This window comes from Cavia porcellus, unplaced genomic scaffold (genome assembly GCF_034190915.1).
Source record: "Cavia porcellus strain 051 isolate PalLab524CR breed Dunkin Hartley unplaced genomic scaffold, mCavPor4.1 scaffold_5, whole genome shotgun sequence".
Taxonomy (NCBI): Eukaryota; Metazoa; Chordata; class Mammalia; order Rodentia; family Caviidae; genus Cavia; species Cavia porcellus.
The window spans coordinates 26,920,685-26,944,961 of NW_026947488.1; the positions used below are offsets into that span (position 1 = coordinate 26,920,685).

Consider the following 24,277-nt stretch of genomic DNA (forward strand, 5'->3'; position numbering starts at 1 on the left):
TGATGATCCTCCTGCCTTATTAGCATCCTGAGTGCTGGGATTACAGGAGTGTGTCACCACACCTGACAGTAGCAGTATAGATTGAGGCACCTTGTTTTTTTGTTTTGTTTTGTTTTTGAGACAGATCCTTGCTTTGTAGTTCAGGCTGGCCTTGAACTCACTATGTAGCACAGTGAGCCTTCTATCTCAGCCTCTCAAGTGCTGGGATTACAGGTGTATGCCACCATGCCCAGCCAAAGGCAACCACTTTGTTACCTTTCTCTCTTTTTTTTTTTTTTGTCTTTTTCATTTTTATTGGTACCGGGGATCGAACTCACGACCGCCTGCTTGCAAGGCAGGTACTTATGCCGCTGAGCTAAATCCCCAGTAAGGCAACCACTTTGGAGCTGGCCATGTTGGCAGGAGGAGTATAAACCCAGCTTGGACAATTTTGTGAGATTCTGTCTCAGAAAATAGAAAGTAAAAAACGAGCTGATATATAATTCATATGAATGACCTAGGTTCAATCCCCACTACAGGAGAAAAATAAAACAAAGAATGTCAGGGTGGTTGTCCATAGCAGCAAAAATCTGGAACAACCTAGTGTTCATCAATAATAGAATTGATGAATTGTTGTACATTTATTCAGTATACTACATATAGATGAAAATAAATTGAGCTGCAGGTACAGCATCATACAATGACCCTCAAAAAATGTTGAGAAAAGTAAGTGCCATAATATATACAGTATAATTTTGTTTACTCAAAGGCACAAAACAATCAAAGTGAAAACATTTTTTTATTTAGGGATAGGCATATAGATAGTAGAACTCATGGAGAAAGCAATAGAATAATTAAGACAAAACTCAGTGTAGTGCTAAATCTGGGACTGGGAAGGAGCATGTGATTGAGTAGGGAAACAGGTGACTTTTGAGGTAAGGCACTGTTTTATTCCCTGGATACCTGAATCATCTGGATATAAGCGGTCAAAAAAGCCATAAGTGTAGGTCAGATGTCTCAGGAAGGGGTAAAAGGAACATTAAGCCATTGTGCTGGGTGTAGCAGTGTGCATCTGTTGTCCCTTCCACTTGGGATCCTGAGGCAGGAGAATCACTTCAACCAAAGGAGTTTGAAGCCAGCTTGGTCAACAGTGAGGCCCTGTCTTGAAAACAAACAAACAGGTAAACAAACAAAACATTAATCTCAAGGCTTTGGAAGAAGTTTCTAAGGTCAGAGGAAGAAATGTGGAGGTAGTAAGTAAAGCAAAAGCCACGATGTGGGTTTGAATGCAGGCTGGGGCACATAGTTGGGTTCAGCCAGGCTCTTTGATGACTTTAGCTGGGGCAGTTTCAGTGAAGACCTGCAATTGAAGGTTACACAGCTGAACACTGCATAGGAGGATGAAGACACACTAACTCAGAATGGGAACTCTGAAGAAGTTGGAGGAAGGTGCTGAAGGATGGAGGTGGAAGGAGGAATGGAGAGGGTAAGTGTGGTCTGAGAAAGACAGAAAATTTTTGATAATGTTAAAAGGTTTAATGCTGATGGGAGGGTAAATGGAAAAACCACCTTGGAAGTCAATTGGCAATATCAGGGAAAGCCAAAGATGCACCTCTAGTGCAGAAATTTCACTCCAGGTATACCGAGTAAATCACTCATGAGCATCAGGAGACAAGTACGACAGTCCACTGCTCTATGTATGTAATAGTGACTGCCTACAGCTTGAACAAAGAAGAGAACAGAAAAATCACGGTGCTGTCTCTACACAATGAGATACTGCAGGCAGCAAAAATGAAACTCTGAAGCTATATGCATTATTCTTGCAAATACGCTGATTAACAAACTGCAGGAGGATAGGTATGGTTGATACCATTTTGACAAAAGTTTAAACAGAAAGAATTCTAGATTGTTTAACGACATATGTATTTGCATACAAATTTACCTAATCTCACAATGGTGGTTACTGTCTCCAGGCTAGATCTGAGAGTCTGCAGGTTTGCTGACTCTAACTGTGGAAAAGAATTTTCAGGACGGGGCAGTAAGAGGCACAGAGAGATTTTAGGATGCATTCAAGAGTGGAATGTGGGCACTCAGAGAAATGAGACATTATTTCCTGGGGCAGGAAACATTTATACTTTTCTTGAACAGGTGGTAACCCAGGAAAAAGGTGGTCCCCAGAAGGGTGGTAGCTCATTCTACAGGTAGGGGCCTGTTTTGTTGTTTTTTAAATAGGTCATTTAAACATTTTTTGGATTCTCTAAATCTGTTCCTTTATCTTAGGATCAGGCTCTTTACTTTTCAATTAATCCAATATATGGATTGCAGTATTCCTGAGGAATTTGAGGTATGATGGGATTGGATGGAAAGGAGTCTGAATTTAACCAAGGGAATGAAAACATGGTTGTTCTTGAGTGACTTTGACACCCAAAAGTTGCAGTCTTCTTAAAAGTACAATTTTTACTTAGGATTTGTTTGTCTCTTGTCTTTTATTTCTTCTATCTTACCTCAGTTACTTGGGGAAGGGGCAGGTCTGAGATGTGTGACACAATGCAACTTTATTCACACTCTGCGGTAGGCATTATTTGTGTGTGTGTGTGTGTGTGTGTGTGTGTGTGTGTGTGTAGTTACTAGGTATTTAACCTAGGGCCTTTGAACGGGGCTACATCCCCAGCTCTTTTAAAATTTTGAAACAGTGTCTCACTAAGCCCACAAGTTGCTCGGGTTCGGCTCGCATTTGCGATTTTCCTGTGTAGCTTACCCACGAGGAAGTTGAGGTTCAAGGAAGTGAACTAGCTGGAATTTCAAAGCTCAGCTTGGTCCTGACAACGGGTTCACTGAGTGAGCGAAGGCCTTTGGCGTCCTCGCAGGTGTCTCCTACACTCTCTTCGCAAGGGTGTCACAGGTCCAATAGGCGCCTAGACACAATCCGCCCTCTTCCCGGTAAGGGTCGAAGTCCATTCCGGTCCCGCCCCACGCATCGGGCCCCGCCCCCACACCTCAGCCCCCGCCGCAGGACTCATGAATATGCAAGCAACAGGAACATATTTAAAGACGCCGGTGGCACGCTCTGATTCCTGCACCACGCCGCCCACCCACCCGGTACCATTCCTTATTCTGAGGTTTGGCCTCTTTCGCCCGAGTCCATCACTGTGTGCGGAAGTGTCGCCAGCATGTCTGACAAACTGCCCTACAAAGTCGGTGAGTTCCAAGACGCGCAGCTATGGCGGTTCCTGTGCACCTGCCTCAGGCTTGCTGCGGGGTGGTGGGTGTCCGCGTGGCCCGAGGTTTGTTGGGGGTGGCAGCCGCGGGGCTACCCCTCGGCGCCCAGAACCCCTAAAATCGCAGGCATGGCGCGTTGCTGGGCGCGCGGGGCCGCTTGGGGGCTGGAGTTCGTAAGCCGCGATCAGGCGGCCGTGGGACGCGCTTACGGACTACGAATCCCGGCGTGCCCCGCGCCCTTCGGTGCCGCTGCGCGGGCTGCGAGACGCGGGCTGGTGGCGTGCTCATGAGTCTGCTGGGTGGGATGGAGGCGCACGTGCCCGCGGCCCGGAACAGTCCGCCCTGGCTAACCCTGCGCTAGGATCCCAGCGCTTCTTGCTGGCAGACTGGGTGGTCGCGGTCAAGAGCGGACTGCTCTCTGGGCCTCCTATAGGGCAGGCATGGGCACAGGCGCTCACCAGAGTGTGTGAAAAAAGGCCTGGAAAGGGAGCCCAATGCGGGCACTGGTCTGCACTTTGTGGGGACTTTGAGCAGGTTACTCAACTTGTACGGTCACCCACCCGGCCAACAGGGACAATCGTGCAGAAAAGCTCAAAAAAAAAAAAAAAAAATTGGGAGTAGTTAGTTCTTTCCTGCTGTTTCTCGGATGGAAGGCCACAAGTAAACGTTCATTGAACATTTATTGTGGGATGGGCACTACTTTCTGCTAACTCACTTTATTGTTACTGCGATTCAGGGTGGAACTGTTCTCACAGTGAAAATTCTGAGGTGTTCTGATAGTAAGAGATGGAGCAGGATTTGGATCCAGGGCATGTAGACCTCTGAGTGCACCTGCACACCGTTATGTACAAGTGAACACTGGGAACCTCGCAAAAGAATTTTCAGTAAAGAGCCAGTTGAGACTGGCTAGCAGCTTTTAAAGTAAAGAAGACTCCATTAACCAAAAGAAAGGACACGAGTGTTTATGGAATTCTTGATCTGTATCTGGTGCTTCGTGTGTGTTTACAGAATGATCTTTTTGGATGTTGGCATTATTCCCTTATAGAGGTAAAGGTTGAGGAAAAGGTTTGCAGATTCTTGCTCAAGTAGCTCATTAGGCAGCCACCAGAGTAGCCTATTGATATTGTTGGGTGGATAAGAAACTAAAACTAGTTAAGATGAAGGACTGAAATGGGGACTAGTCATACTATGGAGAGGTATGTTAGGGTTCGGGGTGATGATTTTTGTGGGTGGAGATGAAGATTGGGAATGGGGGACCTTGGCTATGTAAGGATAGAGGAAAGGAGCTTCCATCAGCTAGAGCACATGCAGTGTGCTATCCCTTGCCCATTTGGCATCTTCGGTCACCCTCAGGACACAGCAAAATTAGGGGTGAATATCCTCACTCCACAGGTAAAGAAACTTGAAGTTTAGAGAAGATCTTACGTTGCTTTTAGCCTGTTCTTGATAGTTATTCCTGAGCCTTCTGCAAGTCCTTGGCTCCCCCTGGGTATCAATCAAAGTCCCAGAGCTTGAAAGTTTGGGAGGTGGCACAGCTGCCACCAGTGCATTGAAAAAGTTATTTTAGCTGACGGGACAGATGGTAGTTGAAGGGGTGGAGCTTTGAAGGATTGTACAGTATGCTTTGTTCCCTAAGCAGGACCTTGAGAAGGGGCTACACCAAGTCCTGCCTGGCCAGTCCTACCTCTTGTCATTGAATGGCTGTCACACTTGGGGCAAACCCTGCTCTAGGTCTTTTCCTCATTATTATTATTATTTTTATTGTTTTTTGTTTTGAGACAAGGTCTCTCTGTAGTTGTGGTAGGCCATGAACTGTGTAGCCCAGTATATCCTTGAACCCAGTCCTTCCATCTCAGCTCTCAAGTGCTGAGATTATAGGGATTATATCCTTGTTGGTAAATGCTGGGAAGTGGATTTGGTTCAGGTTTGTTTGTTTGTTGCTACTCCTGTCCTATGCCAGCTCTCTGTGGATCTCCTTATTCAGTTGTAACAGATCTGTTGGCCCTTTTTTTTGTGCTAGACCCTGCTGGGCACTGGAAATACAAAGGTGATCCAATAATGGGGTAGGACAGCCATGTATACAGAGAGTGTGTTTATTGTCTACATTTTATGAGAGGAGATCTGTTACTTTCCTTCACAGCCGCTGCCTGCTTCTGGTCTCTTTCCTGAAAGGTCTCTCTGAGTCTTTTTTTTTTGTGTCTTTTTCATTTTTATCGGTACCAGGGATCGAACTCATGACTGCCTGCTTGCAAGACAGGTGCTTATGCCACTGAGCTAAATCCCCAGCCCCGTCTCTCTGAGTCTTGCTCCACAGATCCATACAGTGGCTAATGAGGCCTTTTAAAAGAAAAATGTGCTCCCTTGAAGCTCTTACAGGCTTTCCAGGAGTAAAACCCTGATTCATCTTACTCTCTCCATTTGGCCCATTCTCTGTTCCTCTAGCAGAACTATACCAAATTCTTTCCTGTTTCCAGATTACTTATGGTACTGGGGATTGAACCAGGGCCTTTTTACTGACCTATTGCCTCACTTTTTTTTTTTTTTTTTAAGTTTTGAGATAGGGTCTCACTAAGTTGCTAAGTTTCCTAAGCTGGTGTCAAGCTCCCCCCCCCCCATCTTTTTGGGATGGGGGTCTCACTATGCAGTTTAGGCTGGCCTTGAGTTCACTTTGTAGCTCAGGCTGGTCTCGAACTCACAATGATCCTCTTGCCTCAACCACCCGAGTGCTGGGATTACAGGCATATGCCACCATGCCTGGCTTTTTTTTTTTTTTTTTTTTTTTTTGAGACAGGTTCTCACTGTATAGTTCAGGCTGGCCTTGAAATCACTATACAGTTGAGGCTGGCTTTGTACCTACAGCAGTCCTCCTGTTTCAGCCTCCTGAGTGCTGGTATTATAGGTGTGCACCACCATGCCTGGCCTGGTGTCAATTTTGAATCCTCCTAACTCAGTCTTTCAGAATGTTGGGGTTACATATGTGCACTACCATGCCCCATCTGTTTCCATGTTTTTTTGAGTATCTTTTGAGTGCCAGCTGCTGTGTTAGATACTGTATGTGGGGGAAGAGCCCTCCAGGCTAAGGACTTCTTGGGTTAAATCTCTGAGATAGGAATGACTTTAGCTTTTTAGAAGAGTTACTGTAGGAGGTCTAGAACAGAGGGAGGGGGAGAAGAAGGTGGAGGTGTGTCGATGTCCGCTCCCCGCGGCTCCTTCCGTGCTTCACTCCGCGGCTCCTTCCGTGCTTCAGTCTCTCTACAGTCTGTCCCGAAGCCTCTACCGGTCCGCTCCCCGCGGCTCCCTCCGTGCTTCAGTCTCTCCCGAAGCCTCTACCGGTCCGCTCCCCGCGGCTCCTTTTGTGCTTCAGTCTCTCTCGGGGGTGGAGGCACTGGCTATATATAGGATTAATAGCTAGGCAGACTACCCTGTGAGGCGGGAACTTAGTGGGGTGATAAGAAACAGGTGCCACACAGGCGGGCTCGATGAGAGGGGTAATCTAGCTCAGGCTTCAGTTGTACTTTCCCACAGGCCTCGCAATCACCGCGTCTGATGACTTGACAGTGCCACGGCTCCCAACATCGGTGGCACAGTGGGATCCCACTGCCAGTTGAGGAGTTAGAGGAGGTCATTAGAGGCTATCCTGTAATGTTTACTTTAGTAGAACTGTGGAGGTGATAGAACTTAATTTTTTTTTTTATTGGTACTGGGGATCGAACTCATGACCGCCTGCTTGCAAGGCAGGTGCTTATGCCACTGAGCTAAATCTCCAGGCCCTAGAACTTAAATTTTTAAAACCTCTCCTTTTGGCTGCTATGGAGAGCATCCAGTTGAGATGGTGCCTGGGTTGTTTATATATTTAGGTGTTGACCCAGGAACAGCTAATGGAGATGAAAACAGCAATGAGAAGTCAACAGATCTTACAAGTTTCTGGCCAGAGTATCTCGTTGTTGGTTTCATTTCCTAAAGTAGAGGCTTAAGGTTGTGTGGCTAAAGATTTTGATAGCTCATACTTGATGCATAGTAGATCCAGTTGCACATTTGAGCAGAGATGCTGAGTAGGCATGTGGAGTCCAATGATGATGAACCTTTTAGAGCTTTCAGTGGTACAAAGAGCCCACTGTGGTGCACGTGCCATAGGTTCGCCACCACTGGCTTAGAAAAGTCTCAAGTTCAGAGACATTTGGGCTAGTGATACATATGCAGTTGCCATAACCGTAGAGTAGGTTTCAGAACCAGAAGACTGGATGAACTTATCTGGTAAGAGTTAGAGAAGTGGGAGATGTGAAGCCCTGAGGGTTCCCAAACCTAAATCTGTTCAGTGAAGAAGAGCCAGGAAGGTAAAAAGAAGAGACAGAAGCCAAGTAAAAGCCAGTCATGGTAACACGTGTGTAATTCCAGCATTTAGAGAAGGTTGTGAGGCAGGATTGTGTGGTAAGTTGGAGGCTAGCTGGGCCATACAGTGAGACTGTATTTCAAAAAAACCCAAACAAGTAGCCAGGCATAGCAGTGCACGCCTGTAATCCCAGCATTTGGGAGGTTGAGGCAGGAGGATTGCTGCAAGTTTGATATCAGCTTGGGCTGCATAGTTCAAGGCCAATTTCAACTATATAGAGAGAGCCCACTGTCAAAGAACAAAACAGCAAGTACAAAAAAGCCAAACCAAACCAAAAAGCCAACTAAAGAAAGGGTTTCAGAAATGGAGGAATAAGTGAAGTTGGAGAGTTGGTGCTGCTGGGAAAAACACAATATGGGTCATTGAATATCAGATGGGGGGTCAGGCTGATCTGATACCTTGAGAAGGGCAGTTTCAGTGGAGTAGTAAGGTCCTGAGGGAGGTGAGTTGGGAGAGGGGAGAGTCATTTGTTGTAACAGAAAAGAATACTGCCAGTCTCTAACTACAGATGGGGACCGTGGGTTCCTTGGAGGAAAAGTAGCATTGTTCTGAATTCTGAAAGAACTATAGAGTGAGGTTGTTAGTCAATGGAGAAAGGTATTAAAGGTTTGGGAAAGGTGGAAAAGGAGAGTAAATACACTAGGAGAATGTGCAGGGCTACTGGAATTTGCTAGGTGTCCACTGGTCACCTATGGTCTTCATAAATAAGACCATTGGTATGGTTGTTTTTCTTTTCCTGTTGGGTTCTATGGCTTAGGTGCAATGGAGGTTTTAACTAGGGTGGGTGTTTTGCCAAGTGAATTCTCAGAGGGAAAGAGCACAGAGGAGATAGGCATTGGAATTGTAAATTATGGAAGGAAAGGAGGAAGGCTGAGACCATGCAGAGTGAAGGACTATGGAAATTGATAGGAACAGTGAATTGGAGGTTCTGACCTGAGTGGCTGCAGTTTTAGAGGGAAAGCACTGGAAAGGTGAATAGGGTCAACTCCTTCCTTGAAATCCAGATTTCCAAAGGAGAAGCTGTTGATGGCCTACCAGGGTGGGTGGAAGGGGTTGTAGGAAGGAGGAGTTGTGTTAGGGGCAACAAAAGGAATTCTTTCCATGGGGATGAGGAATTTCATATTTGAAATTACTTATTTTGGTGCTGGAGATTGAACCCAGGGCCTTGCATGTGCTGGGCCCTGGCTCCTATATCCCTAGTCTCTCTGAAATTTTTAGACATACTGTAGGAAATAGACTGACTTTTATTGTTTATTATTAAATTCTCTTGGAGTCCTTTCCCGATAATCCCCATCTTGTTGGGTGACTGGGAAGGATTTAAGCTTACCAAAAGATAAAAGCCACCAGAAGACCTTGTTAGACCTATTAAATTTTATTTTCCAGAGAAGATTTAAAAGCATACCAGATGACTTTTCTCATCAGGATGTTTGCAAATATTGACCCATATATGACCTTGGGAATGGGCCAGTGGGGGTTGTATGTGAGATAATTAGAAGGAAAAGTATTGAGATAGTGAAAGAGCTTAGAGCAGAGTTTTTTCCTGCCTGAGAACTTGGACAACTTTGAGATATTTGGGGCATCAGTGAAAGATCAAAGTAGGCCTTTTGTTACTAATAGCATCAGAGCCAGAGGATGTAGCTTAATGTGAATACCAAATGATTGTTCTAACTGTTCTAACCCTCAAATTCAGCAGTTACCCACCAGTTAGGGGAAAAGCAGCTGAGAATACCTAATTTCTGCACATGGGCAGGAATTGTTTCCAGAAGCAGAGGGAGCTAAACTGAGTATGCCAGTTTATTCCTCTCAAATTTACTAATCAGACAAGCCACCCCAGCTCCCCTGGAGTGGAACATGAGTTATACTGATGAGTTCCTGCCATGTGGAGTACGAAAGAAGCTTTTTCACATTGTGAAAAGAGATCAAGGAACTGTCAAGTTCAAAATGTTGAATAATGTTTATGTGGGTTGAATTGCTGAGTGTTGACTTGCGAGGAAAGATGAGAGCCAGGAGCTAAACATCTTGAGGGATTGAGGAGTGATTTGGAGGCGGGTGGTAATAGAAAGGAAGGGCAGTTGGAAGGAGAGGCATAGTCAGAGCTGTTTCCCTAAGGGGTAATTCTCTGTGTTGTAATTTTTATGTAGTTGTGTAAGTTTGATTCAGTGTGTTCTTTCATAAGATGGTAAGCTACAGTTAGTCAGGGACCATGTCTTTCTTTTTCGACTACCCTAGTTCAGTGCAGAGTTATTGCCTGATTGAGGGAACAAGGTGTTAGATTGCCAAGACCAAGAGTTTTGGGTCCACCTGAGAATCAGGTCCTTAGACAGTGACCATGCTTTATGGTTGGTGAGAGGAGAAGCTCACAGGACTCCCATCTTGCCTTTACAGCGGACATCAGCCTGGCTGCCTGGGGACGAAAGGCTCTGGATATCGCAGAGAATGAAATGCCAGGCTTGATGCGCATGCGGGAGATGTACTCTGCCTCCAAGCCATTGAAGGGTGCCCGCATTGCTGGCTGTCTGCATATGACCGTGGAGACTGCTGTTCTCATCGAGACCCTGGTTGCCCTGGGTGCTGAGGTGAGGCTTATGGCTGTGTGGCTCTGGGTATGTCCCTTGCCCTCTGGGTTCAGCCAGGGAAGAATACTCTGTGTGTGTGTGTGTGTGTGTGTGTGTGTGTGTGTGTGTGTGTGTGTGTTGAGGAGACTCCAGGTATGGTTGTGGACTTTGGGCCAGCAGGGGCTGTGTCTCTTGACTTTTCTTTCTACACACTTTGTGGTTAAATGCACTTGTGTAGGTTTTCTCTTAGACCACAAGATAAGCTTTTGAGTATACTCAACTCATCCTTCTGAGAGCTCTGCTAGGTAAAACTCAACCCCATTTAGTCATCCAAGAACTGCTTCTTATTGGTCCTCCAAGGTTGTGTTCCTATCCTGGGCCAATCATAGGTGCTGGAGGATGGTGTACTTTGATTGGTTTAGCTTGGTCATAATATGCCAGTGATTGACAGCTCCTCCAAGATTACAAGGAGGGGCCAGGGTAGCCAAAACCAACAGAGATCTCCAGGGCTCAGCCCTTAAATTTCTTCTTTCTTTTCACATTACTTCACTTGGTGGTCTGATTTTGACTTTACTTTTTATTTTATTTATTTATTTTTGTCTTTTTGAGACAAAGTCTTGCTATGCAGTTCAGGCTGTCCTTGAACTTACTTTGTAGCTCAGGCTGGCCTCAAACTTACAGCAATCCTCCTACCTCAGCCTCCTGAGTGCTGGTATTACAGGTGTGCACCACCATGCCTGGCATGATTTTGACTTTAAATACTGTTTGTATGGTGATGACCCCAAAATACATGTATTAGCCTGAATTTCTGGAACTTTGATTCCACATACTCAGGTACTGACAAATCCTTCAAACTTGGAGGTCAAAGTGAATATTTCCAAACAAACTCCTGATTGTCTGCCCCATCCTCTTCCTGAAATCTCCCCACTGTCAGTAAATGGAGCTGCAGTTTTTTAAAAACCTGGAAGATTTGACAGCTTCTTATCACCTTCATTGTTGTGCTGTATTCTTTTTTTTTTTCCTGTACTGGGAATCAAACTCATGATCTTGTGCTTGCCAGGCAGGTGCTGAGCTATATTCCTGGCCTTGTTATGCTATATTCTTGTCAGGGCTGTTCTTCACTTATGCTCTTGCTTCAGATCTTTCCCTTCCGTGCAGCACCAGAATGATAATGTTTGAGGTGGATTTTGTCACTCCTCTAGCTCTTGTCTGCCTACTCAGTCATCTCCAACCTGTCGTGGCGATGGCCTCTTACTCTGAGCCCTAGAGTTTTTCCCACTTCCTTCCCAGTGCTTCTGGGCCATCAGTGTCTAACTGTTTTGTTCTTCTGGTCCTTGTAGGTGCAGTGGTCCAGCTGCAACATCTTCTCCACGCAGGACCACGCGGCTGCTGCCATCGCCAAGGCTGGCATCCCAGGTAAAGCCCCACTCGCTGCTGGGGCATGCGGGACCCTGTGAAGGGGCTCTGCTCCCTGCTTGCTTCATCGACTCCTACAGCACCCGTCTTCTTGATGGCAGGGGGGAGGATCCTAGCCTAGTGAATCATAGCAAAGAGTTTTTTTTATCTCATCATCCTCTAAAATCCTCTAGAAGCTGCTTATTGAGCCATCTGCAGCTTGGGACCCGGAAGGGCAGGATCTGTGGCAGCCACATGATATAGAAGAGGGGAAGTTCGTTAAAGGAAAAGTATGAATTTGTTTTCAAAAAGATGGGGGAAGGGGCCTGGGATATAGCGCAGCAGTACAGTGCCTGCCTGGCAAGCGCAAAATTGTGAGTTTGATTCCTGGTATTAGAAAAAACAAAACAAAAACCTGAAGGATAGGGCAGAGGATTGTCAGAGATCTGTTGACTGAGGGTGGTAATTTAGGGACCTGGCAAAAGACTAGGGCTAATGAGGAAGGACTTTCTCACGAACTGCTGAACAGGGCACATGTCTGTGTGGGCTTAGGGAAGGAAATGGTTAGGTCTGATGGTGATTAAATAAGACATTCAGTATTGCTCCTTATCAATCACAAGCAGAGAGAGGAATTGTGTTGTGACTGACTAGGGTTGAACACTAGGGTCCAGCACTCTGGCTAGGCACCATGACTGCCTTCTCCAGCTGAGGAGCGGGCAGCTGTCCCTGCATGGCCAGTGTCCTTTGCTCAAAGGAGGATCCTGGGGGGGACTTGCAGTGGTGTTCCAGTCATACCATATGATGGGGGGAGCTTTGATTGGCGGTCAGTAACTTTGGTTCTGATGCCTTCCCTAGATTGCTGTGCTAAAAGACACAGGCATATCTTTGCCCTGATGTGGGCCCTGGGATGGTAATGATGCTAATCCTGCTTCACAGGGTTTCTCTAAGAAAAATTGAAATGGAGCAGTCGGAATCATGTCTGGTACAAAGAAAGTATTCTACATGTAGTAACTGCCTTTAGTAATTTTTTGGCCAGAAAAAATGTTTTTTCTTTGGCCAGACATACTGTTGTGAGACTTATTTATTGAAGAGAAAACTGAGGTTCAGAGAAATGAAATGATTAGTTCAAGGTCACACAGCTGGTAGGTGACAAAGCTAGGATTTGAACTCAGGCCTGTCTGGCTCCAAGTAGTGCTCTTACTGCTATTGAGTTCCCAGGGTGGCTGGACATGGCTGAGGATGGGAGTTGGGAAGGGGACAGTATTGATTCTACTTGAGCGGTTCCCTAGAACAAAGGTGCTAGTGGGGAAGGTAAGGTCCTGATGTGCTACTTACCCTCCAGTGTACGCTTGGAAGGGTGAAACAGACGAGGAGTACCTGTGGTGCATCGAGCAGACTTTGTACTTCAAGGATGGGCCCCTCAACATGATTCTGGATGATGGCGGTGACCTTACCAACCTCATTCACACTAAGTACCCACAGCTTTTGTCGGGTAAGCAGGGTGGGGTAGATGGGCCGGATGTTTGTGGCCTGGATGGAGCCTGCTCCTTTGCACGAAGACAGTAGGCTTGGCAAAACTCCCAGATTCTGTGGAAGGCCGAAGGACAGAGGATTCCCACGGTCATGCTAGGGCTTGACCCTTCTGACTTAGGATAAGGGATTTGCTTGGCTTGGCTGGGTGGGAGCAGCTGAGTTGATGGTTCAAGGGATGGGGGAGGGCTAGAAATGGGCCTGGAACACTAGGTAACCCTGCTCTAACACTGAGAAGGACCCAGCTTTGTTAAAGGCAGGGCAGGAAGGGGAGTAGTTGGAAATGGGGTACGACAAAGATAAAGACAGGAAAGGATTGATTATTCAGAAAACAGGAATGAAGCCAATAGAATTACAATGATCTTTCCTTAGGAAATATTACAGGATGTAGATGGAGCGTTAGTTGTGATCTGAATATGCCAAGAGAAAATAATTTGGCTTGATCCAGAGAGCAAAAGGAAATAATCAGAGGTTTTTGAAAAGAATTCTCTGAAAATAAAGGCTAAAGGTAGCTAATGGGTGCTTTATGAAAAAAAAAAAACAATGAGAAATGACAGTGACAGGGACTAAGGCAGGGGCAATGGGACTGCAGAGGTTGAGGGATTTGGGGAGGTGGGGTCACGAAGCCTGGTGACAGATTCTGTATAGATGACACTTACGCAGAGACATTGCACTGGCTGTGGTATCAGTCGTGGAGATGGGAGCCCGGAAGGAACAACACCGGGCAAAATGAAGAATTTGCATGAGTGAGATGTGGTCTCTGATGCCCTTCCCTTCTTGGTCAGGCATCCGAGGCATTTCTGAGGAAACCACGACTGGGGTCCACAACCTATACAAGATGATGGCCAAGGGGATACTGAAGGTGCCTGCCATCAATGTCAATGACTCTGTCACCAAGGTGAGCCCTGGTAATGAATGCTCCAGCTGCTGGCTCCTGGTGCAGCTGAGGAGTGGGCCTGCGAAGGGCGCCCATGGAGGTGGAAAGGGGCTGCAGACTGAGGGTAGTGGGTGCGTTAGAGAAAGGAAGAGTGAGCTACACAGTGGGCCTCTCTGAGCTGGGTTTCATGAACATGGCTTTGGTTTTTGTTTTTTGTCTTTTTCGTTTTTATCGGTACCAGGGATTGAACTCACGACCACACATTTGCAAGACAGGCACTTATGCCGCTGAGCTAAATCCCTAGTCCCAAGAACATGGCTTTGTTAAGAGCTTTGAGGTTATGCAAATTTATGGACCTAGCAGTCCGTCTTAGTGATTAATTCCTAGGAAGGCTTCTAGACCAACAGAGAAAGAGTAGGGAGGAGGTCTGGGAGGTGGTCCAATGAGGGGCATCTGGGGGCATTAGGGAGTGGGAAGAATCCCAGAGGAGGATCACTTCAGGCAGAGGTGCTGAGAGAACCTGAGGCTCCAGGGCTCTACAAAATACTCTGGGATTGGGGTTCAAGGCTTTACTGGCCCCCTCATTCCCTTGTTCTCTTGGCTTTCAGAGCAAGTTTGACAACCTCTATGGCTGCCGGGAATCCCTCATAGATGGCATCAAACGGGCCACAGATGTGATGATTGCAGGCAAGGTTGCAGTTGTCGCAGGCTATGGCGATGTGGGCAAGGGTTGTGCCCAGGCCCTACGGGGTTTTGGAGCCCGTGTCATCATCACTGAGATCGACCCCATCAATGCACTGCAGGCTGCCATGGAGGGTATGGTAAAGCGAGGGTTGACTGTCAGCCACTGGGGAAGAGAAGGGGCACAGCCACCCTAGATAACCCACAGCTGTTGTCTATACAGGCTATGAGGTAACTACCATGGACGAGGCCTGTCAGGAGGGCAACATCTTTGTCACCACCACGGGCTGTGTGGACATTATCCTTGGTCGGTAGGTGCCACGTGTGGGCCCTGGGGAGTGATGGAGTGGGGCAGACTCGGGACTGCTCTTCATTGCTGATGGTCTGCCATGGGCTTGGGCCCTCCCCATAGGCACTTCGAACAGATGAAGGATGATGCTATCGTGTGTAACATTGGACACTTTGATGTGGAGATTGATGTGAAGTGGCTTAATGAGAATGCTGTGGAGAAGGTGAACATCAAACCCCAGGTGAGAATCCTCAGCCCTGCCAGCAGACTGGGCAGTGGAGGGGCATGGAGAGGGCCATGTGGGGGTCACATACCCAGGAGCCCAGGTTAAGAGGTTACCGCAACCCAGATGGTGGAGTGTGGGGAAGAGAGCCTGGTTCCAGAGCTAAGCTTCAGTGTCAGGCTTGATCCTGAGGGCAGCTGGAGTCCCTGAGGGTAGAGGCAGGTGAGCCATATGTGGTGAGGTTGCTGTTTCAGAAAGATCCTTGTAACCCCGTGTGGTGGTGCACTTCTGTAATCCCAGCACTTGGGAGACTGAGGCAGGAGAACCGTTTGCAAGTTCAAGATCAGCCTGGGCTATGTTGTGAGTTCGAGGCCAGCCTGAACTACATAGTGAGACCCTGCCTCAAAAAAATAAAAAAGAAAGAAAGATCGATCTTTCTTGCTACCATGTGGAAAATGGAAGCAGTGGCACAGGGTGGGAAGGGGAGGGCGCTCTTGGTGTCCTGTGGAATGATGGCAGCCTCCACCTGGAGAGTGCTGGGGATTGGGCTCACCCAGGGGTTAAGTGGGGGGGAAACCAAAAAGGGTGCTGAGTTTCTTCTGGCTGGAACAGCGGAAAAGTAGGCTATTTTCTGAGCTGGGACAAGGACAGGTTTGCAGATGACCTGAAAGATAAAATTTCTTCAGGGAATATGATATTTTATTTGGGTTTATTTTCTCTAGAAAACATTATGACTTTATATATCAAGCGATTACTCAAGCTAAGCAACTCATTTTGTTGTTATTCTGCTGCTGATGGAACCTTGGGTCTTGCGTGTGCTAAAGCATGTGCTCATAACTGATTCTCTGGTGGTGTGACCTTTTTTGTTTTGTTTTGTTTGTTTGTTTTTGAGTCACAGTTTCACTATGCAGTTCAGGCTGGCCTTGACCCCACTGTATAATCCAGGCTGGCCTTGAACTTGCAGGGAACCTCTTGCCTCAGCCTCCTGAGTGCTGGAATTATTAAGTGTGAGCCACTATGCCCAGCTCATGCATTCCAATTTTAGTGTGTGTGCTGCTGAAGAGAGCACTCATATATTCCCCCCACCTTCTTTCTTTTGGTCTTTTTGAGACAGGGTCTCACTATGCAATTTAGATTGGCCTTGAACTCACTTTGTAGGCCAGGCTTGTCTTGAACTTAAAACAATCCCCCTGCCCCAGCCTTCTGAGTGCTGGTATTACAGGCATGTACTACCATGCCTGGCTTTTTCTTTTATTTTAATGAGACTGCCTCTCACTATTCTTCCAGACTAGCCTTAAACTCACAGTGATCTGGATTATAAGCAAGTGCCACCATGTGTGGCATGCATTCCTGTTTTTTTTTTTTTTTTATCGGGGATCAAACTCACTTCCGTGTATGCAAGGCAGGTGTTTATGCCGCTGAGATAAATCCCCAGCACACATTCCTGTTTTTAAAAAGCATGGGAAGGGTTTATTAGGTAGAAATTTTAGGAACTGCTTGAGAGCAATAGAAGCAATAACATTAGCTGCTATTTGCTGAGTACCTAGTATGTGCTGTGCAATATGCTTCACAGGTGTTATCTCATTAAAATCTCAGCTGACCTATGAGTTATTGAGTATTATTACTGTTGTTACTATCATCATCATCACTGATGGTACTTGGGATTGAACCCAGGCCTTTTGCACTGAGTTACCTCTCCAGCCCATTTTTACGTTTTTAATTTGAAATAGGATCTTGCTGATTTGCTAAGTTGCTCAGGGTTGCTTAAACTTGTGATCCTCCTGTCTCAGCCTGCCAGAGCACAGGGATTACTGGCATGCACTGCCGTGCTCAGCTGTGCTAACCTATTTGAAGGTTATTTGTTCTGGAGTATTCTGGGCTTCTCCTCCAGAGTGGGAGACAGAGGCAGATGTGGACCATGAGCCAGTGCCTCTCAGCCCTCACCATTGTCCTGGTGACTCGCAGGTAGACCGCTATCGACTGAAGAACGGGCACCGCATCATCCTGCTGGCTGAAGGGCGGCTAGTCAACCTCGGTTGTGCCATGGGTCACCCCAGCTTTGTGATGAGCAACTCCTTCACCAACCAGGTGTTGGCACAGATTGAGCTGTGGACCCATGCAGAGAAGTACCCTGTTGGGGTTCACTTTCTGCCCAAGAAGGTAGGTTCTTGCTTTTCCCTTAAGCACCCAATCCTGGGCTTTCCTCTAAGGGCTCACTAGAATTTATAAAGTGTGGTCTACCCTCTTAGAGGTCCTAAAGGCTTCTCTGTGGTACAGAATCATTCTCCCCACTTGACTGGAGAAAACTGAGGCCTACACTGGGGCATGATTCCTGGAGCACCTCTAGAGTGGTAAAAGGAGCATGAACTTTGCAGGGAGACACACCAGATTCTGATCTCGGCCTCACCATAGAGAGCTGTGTAACTGGGGCACGTTGCTTAGTTTTTCTGTGCTTCCATTCTCTCATCTGTAAAATGGAGGCTTAGGATTTCCCTTAGGGATCGTGAGCATTTTCCTTAGTTTGGGATCACAAATCCACATGTCCATAAAGACATAAAGGATGTCTGCCCCTCATTTGTCATCATCCCAGAGCTCGGGTCTTTGGGACCAGGACTTCTGAGCTTTGAAGAGAAGCCTCACGCCAAGAAATGGCATGAAATAATTTCTCAATGTTAAAAACTCCTATGGTTTTTAAAAATAAATGCGGGGATGGGGATTTAGCTCAGTGGCATTAAGTGCCTGCCTAGCAAGTGCAAGGTTCTGAGTTTGATTTCTGGTACCAAAAAATAAATAAATAAAAGTAAATCAGTGGGTGGATATAGCAAGCCCTACGCAGGTGTCATAGCAGTCTGGAAGTTTATATTTGTAATCCCATGGAAAAATTATTGGAATTCTAGCGAGTTAATTCCAATCTACTACATCCATTGCAACCCATGGTGAGAATAAAGACACTAAGGCATATTTATAGTTGTTGGAAGCCAAGGGGTCCTAAGTCCAGCTAGGGTATAGTTAACTGGAACAGCTCAATCCAGGGCTGAACCTAGGTTTTATTCATTCATGAAGAAGAGAATGGTTTGGGGATGTGTGACTGTGAAAGTGGCAGGAAGTACGTGAGTGCTGTGAGCAGTGCTGGGTGGTGGCCTGAAATCACCTCTGCAATATGCAGAGAAAAGGATACACAGAAATCCTGCGTAACAGTTCTAGGTAGTATCTAATGTTTTGGGGTTGGTACTTCAGCTTGGATGTGTAGTCTTTGATGTCCTGGGAGGTCATAGTCCCTTATCTTAAGGCTTATCCTAGTGGATAGGGTACCATGGAGCATGGCTCTCTCTTCTGCCTGGCTCACACTTGTGTTTTGGGAGCTGCAGGGGTGGGGTAACACTGAGACTACACATTAGCACCTCGCTAGACCAATTTTCATTCTTAAAGCCAGTCGAAGGGATAAGGAAAAATCCTAGCCACTCTGTACATGGAACTAGGGCAAGGTTTAGCCAAAATAGAGATAATTGCTCTTCTTTGAAGGAGAGTTGTCCAGCTGGTCTTCCACAAGTGAATCAACTCAGGCATATCTGTGGGTACAGTCTGTAGGCTGCAGGTTTATTATGGCCTTCAAATGAGCTGATGCAGGGCTAAGCAAGATACTTGACCCCTATGCTGTGGGCCTGCCAGGGTAACTGAGATGTGGAGGTCTTCAAATGCACCGTACAGACTGCCCATCCCTGTGGGTGAAAACTGTTTTAGTTCTGCCTCATTTTGCCAATATCACAAGTGAACTTCCCTTTGATATTTATCTGTCTGATGTTTTCCCTGCCAAGAGTATCTTTTGTTTTCTCAGTCTTTGGGTGCTGGAGGGTCTGTGGGGTCTCTTATCAACCCACCACCCCGTGAAAGGCTGGTTCTGCCCTTGAGGAGGAATTAGGAAGGCATCTGAGTGTATACTCCGGGCCTGGAATCTCTACACCCCAGCACCAGCCAACTCTTTCCCATGTTTCCCTGGGCCACTGTCTTGCTGGACCAAATGTTTTACCCTGCAGAACCTCAAGAGCTACCTTGGTCTGTGCAGCTTTCCTGATTCCCAGGATTGCTGTAGAATTAAAACTTTTTTTTTTTTTTTTTTGTCTTTTTTGTATTTTATCGGTACCAGGGATCGAACTCACGACTGCCTGCTTGCAAGGCAGGCGCTTATGCCACTGAGCTAAATCCCCAGCCCCTTAAAACATTTTTTACTTGACCCCTTCTCTGATCCCAGCTGGGAGAAATATGACTGAATTTGGTGATAATCGGTTGTTTTTTGAAATGAGGTCAGGTTTGGAAGTAAAAAAGAAAAAGTGTGCCATCTTACTCATTAGGACCCATCCTCACTTTCTTCCTTGATCTCTGCTAAGATGTGCCTTAGGTCTGTCTAGGCAAGGGGTTAGGTGTCATGGTTAGAGTCATGATGACAGAGAAAGCCACAATTTATTAAATTACCTTGTACTAACCACTCAGTATCACTGATCTTTTTAACAGCTGTGAAACATGAAGAGCTGTTACATCTGTCCTACAAACAAGGTTTGTAGGTTTAGAGATAGGCTTGCTCTCATAGCTATTAAATATTGGGCCAGGAGTAGAACTCAGCTCTGTTGGTCCAGGTTGTTAACAATTTCTTCATCTTTCTCCTCTTCTTCTTCCTCCTCCTCCTTCTTTTCTTTTTTTTCTTGGTCTTTTTGAGACAGGGTCTCATTATACTGTTCAGCCTGGCCTTGAGCTTACTTTATAGCCCAGGCTGGTCTGGGAACTTGGAATGATCCTCCTGCGTCAGCCTCCTGAGTGCTGAGATTACAGTTATGAGCCACTGTGCCTGGCTTAACTTTCAGGATCGTTTTGCGTATTTCAACACTGATATGTTTGCCTTATGTAAACTCAGCCTTTGACTTTGGCTTCTATGTGATCACTTCAAAGCTGCCCCTGGGGCCATAGCTCAGTTTTTTTTTTCAAGAAAATCTCTCTGTGTAGTCCAGGCTGACCTTGAACTCATGTGTAGTTTAAGCTGGCCTCAAACAGTGATCCTCCTACCTCATCTTCTAATTGCTGGAATTATAGGCATGTGCCACTACATGCAGCTAATTTATATTACTGAGATGTGTTTTGGAATATTGGAGCCAAGTGGACCTTGGTTCAAATCCTGTCATTCACCAGATGTATGACCTTGGGCAAATTATTCCACTTTTCTGAGCCTTGATTTCCTTATTTGTACAAGGAATTCTGCAGTTTTTACTAGTCAGGGTCCTTTTGGTAGCTATTGGGAGTTTTGTTCAAATCAGGGTGCTAGTTATCTACTACTATATAATAGTTTAAATTCAAAACTTACTAACTTAAAACAATAAATATTTAGCTGGTACAGTAGCATATACCTGGTAGCTCAGCTAGTTAGGAGACTGAGGCAGAAGATCTCTTGAGCCCAGGAGTTTGAGGCCAGCCTGGGCTACTTAACAGGAACTCATCTCAAAAAAAAAAAAAAAAAAAAGAAAGAAAGAAAGAAAGAAAAAAAAAGAAAAGAAAGAAAGAGAAACAGTAGTCACACCTATAACCTTGGCCACTTCGGAGGCTGAGGCAGGAGGATGGCAAATTTGAAGCCAACCGGGACTGTTTAGTGAGATTCTATCTCAAAATTTAAAAAATAAGTGGGGATGTAGGTTAATGAATTCTGGGTTACGTGTCTAAGACCACAATAACAAAACTAATTACACATTTGTTTCTCAGTTTCTGTGGAGTAGGAATTTGAGATCAGATTAACTGGGTGCTTCTGACTTGGATCTCATAAGGTTGCAGGCATGATTTCTGCCAGGGCTATTGTCATCCAAGGCTTGTCTTGGCCTGGAAGGTTGGCTGCCTGTCCATCTTGAGGGGAGGTCTCGATTCCTTCCCACAGGCCACTCGACGAGGCTTCTAAGGTATAATCAGGAAATCTTGTTTTGAAGTCTCATCTAGCTTTTGTTCTTCTGTCTCCAATGGTCTAAACAGGTTGTATCTTATTGGATTTTACTATGTACGATAGTATAAGAAAAAACCTTTTAAAGACAAGGAGATTATACAGAGACCATTGTTCATTTTCTGTTAGTCGATTCTAAATACTCTATAATGCTGTTATTCTCTTAAATGGATTTACATTGTTTTGATATACTTAATGCTACAGTATATGAAGTTGTACTCAAGGACGTCAGGGAGGGAGTCAATATGGTAACTATTTTTGGGTCAGGATTAGCTGGTGGTGAAACACTATTCTGCTTAAATGGTTATGTTTTGATCTGCCCTGTTTCGCTGTTATGCCCTCTTTTTTTCTCAATCTCCACTCCATTATTTACTTTTTTTTTTTTACCCATTTAATTACAGGGAAAAATATAGCAGGATATAATATAGTAACCCACTTTGACTTTCTATTATCTCGATTTGAAGCCCTGTATTACTCTCACCATCTTGTTTTTGACTGAGGTTCCTATATTCTGTTTTGCTGGATAGTATCAGGTTCGAAAGTTTAGGCATCAGCTGAGAAGATAATGAGATTCATTATAACGCCCATTCTCGTTGACTTTTATCTACTTTTGAAGACCTACAATGTCTCCAATGTTTTGGTTTTGTCGGTTTTATTCTTTACGGTTTTGTTCAATTGTATTACAACTAATGATATAGGCAATTCTATTAGAAATAGCGGGAGGCATTAGGGTAACCATTGTTGATCACCTTGTATTATGTTTTTATATTATCTATTATGTCCACCCTTTTGACTTGACTGATTCTGTTCTGTTATGTCACATTTGGTTTTACTCTCTTCCAAAAAAGCAACAAGAACCGTGGGAGCAATGAAACCCAAAATGTGTAATAGTCACTGTACAAAAGAGAGGAAAAGAAAGTGCTCTAAACTATATAACTGCATGTATATTTAAAAGTATAAGATAGAAAATGATATCACAGAGTTTTATTGGATCATTGAACAGAACTGTTTGCAGTATCATTGGTGGAATGTCCACTCTACAAGCTTTAATTTTGTGACTTGAACAATTATTTCTAAGATGGCAATATGTAATCCATTAACTAGTGATTTCCTACTGCGCATTTTTTTATTCTGTAAATCTGTATAACTTGTACCCCTTCACTGTTTTTTTTTCTTTCTTTTCTTTTCTCCTTAAATAAAAATTAAAAAAAAAAAAAAAAAAAAAAAAAAAGGAATTGGCTGCTTGCTTCCCTGGTGTAGTGACTCGGGGAGTGGAAAGAGGGAGCCACATTGCTTTTTATGACCTTGTCTCCAGTCATACATGGTTGCTTCTGTTTTATTCTGTTTACCAGAATTGAATTACTCAGGATTGAGAATTAGGTCCTACTTCTTGAAGGAAAGAGTACCAAAGAATTTATGGGTTTACTTATCTCATGGACCATTCTATATATAGATATATTTTAGTCAAAGTTTAATCAGAAAAGAAACTCTACTGACCATCAAGTGGGGAAGTCTGAAGATTTAGGGTTTAATGTCATCATAGTTTTTTTGTTTTTTTACATGGAGGGATACTGTGGAACCCAGGGCCTCATACATGCTAAGCATGTGTTCTGCCTCAGCAATACCCCTAGGTATTGCTTTTTTTTCTCCGTATTTCTCTATATTTATTTCATTTGTCAAGTGGACTTGTCAATGATGAGCTGAGGTGGCTACCCTTCTCCATTTAGGAATCCTAGTGGAATTGGAATGCCCCTGTCTCTACCTCATGGAAAATATGTCCTAAAGCATTTTAGTTAGCCACTGACATTGGTGGAAGTGAGGAAGGAGATAGAATTGCTGGTCTCTAGGTAGGGTAAGTTGGAGGGAAGGATGTGGTATGGTTTCCTCTTGACAGGAATGTACGCATCCAGAAGAACATACCTACTGAGATTGGGTGTGAGGGTTGAATAGAGTGCAATATAGGTAATACACACGACAGATACCCCAGAAGAGCAGTTTCTACTGTTTGGTTGCTTGATACAGGTAGAGGATCCAAGGTCATGTCATTTATTCCAGTTTTCTTTTTGTTTTTCCACATCCCAGCTGGATGAAGCAGTGGCTGCGGCACACCTGGGCAAACTGAATGTGAAGCTGACCAAGCTGACTGACAAGCAGGCCAAGTACCTGGGCCTACCCTCTGACGGCCCATTCAAGGCTGACCACTACCGCTACTGAGAGAGACAACCATCCTTCACCTCCAGCGGCCGTCTTTGTCCAGGCCACACTTCTTCCCAGGAGCAAATGGCACCAACTCTACAATTGCTTTCCAGTGTCCTCCATATGGGGCCCCCTGGGGCTGGTCAGCCTTCATACTGTTCCAAGTGTGGCTGGAGGAATTGAGGGGTCCCAGTAAGATAGAGGTATGAAACAGATCTCTGGGGAACCATGAGCTCGGGAATCTTTGAAGTGCTCAGTCAGTCCTGCCCTAGGCTGGAAGATGGTAGTGGTGGTCACAAAGGCCATGCACACTGCCATCCAGGCCTTTCTCTGGCCTATGGACTTAGACCTGTGTGCTTGGTTTACAGGTTTACTTATTTCTCAGCCCATGATAGATGAGAAGAAGCTCTATCAGAGAGCAAAGAAAAACTCTGGGAGTTTAAATGTTCCTGAAAGTGTGAATTATTTAGTGCTGGGGCTTCTTGTAAATCTCAGAATATTGAAGTTGATCCTTTTAGTATCTGTTTCACGGGGATTAGAATAGACTATTCAGGAATAATCAAGAAGGGACAGAGCGGTGATAGCCAGAGGTTGACAGGGGCCACAGTAACATAAAAAGCAGGCATAGATTTGCCATCACATTGTAAAAAATAGTTCCTGCCATAACCCTGGGTCAAAAAAATTAATTTGGTTTATAATGTTTATATAATCTTTAGAGTGTTATAGCAGAAAGGTGGGTTAATAAAATTTTTGGTGCCTAAAAGAATTCTGAGCCTTTATTATATACAGCTATGTATGACACGAGTTGGGGGCTGTAGTCATGTACCTGTGATGCATGAGAAGGCAAGGGGTCATCAGCAGTGTGGAATAGTGAGAGTTGCAGGCAGCTCCTTAGGCTTGGAGGGGTTAGCTATTCAGGGTGTGTCTTACAAATAAACAATTTCAGCTGGGTGTGGTGGCTCATGTCTGTAA

The 24,277-nt window shown here is 45.2% G+C and overlaps 1 protein-coding gene and 1 long non-coding RNA gene across 2 annotated transcripts; one reads left to right on the forward strand and one right to left on the reverse strand.

The window, feature by feature from the left end:
* Nucleotides 1-759: 759 nt before the first annotated feature.
* LOC111756171 (uncharacterized) lies at nucleotides 760-2,910 on the reverse strand. The gene is made up of 2 exons (XR_002790643.2): nucleotides 2,738-2,910; nucleotides 760-1,141 (listed from the first exon to the last, which is right to left on the reverse strand). It is a non-coding gene; the product is annotated as an uncharacterized LOC111756171 (long non-coding RNA).
* A 59-nt stretch (nucleotides 2,911-2,969) lies between these two features.
* On the forward strand, nucleotides 2,970-24,071 carry Ahcy (adenosylhomocysteinase). Its single transcript, XM_003467707.5, has 10 exons — nucleotides 2,970-3,177; nucleotides 9,974-10,164; nucleotides 11,484-11,559; nucleotides 12,881-13,030; nucleotides 13,854-13,966; nucleotides 14,554-14,761; nucleotides 14,850-14,937; nucleotides 15,039-15,156; nucleotides 17,104-17,298; nucleotides 23,192-24,071. The coding sequence occupies exons 1-10, from the start codon at nucleotides 3,150-3,152 to the stop codon at nucleotides 23,321-23,323; spliced, it is 1,299 nt and encodes a 432-aa protein (XP_003467755.1). The 5' UTR covers nucleotides 2,970-3,149; the 3' UTR covers nucleotides 23,324-24,071.
* Nucleotides 24,072-24,277: the final 206 nt, after the last annotated feature.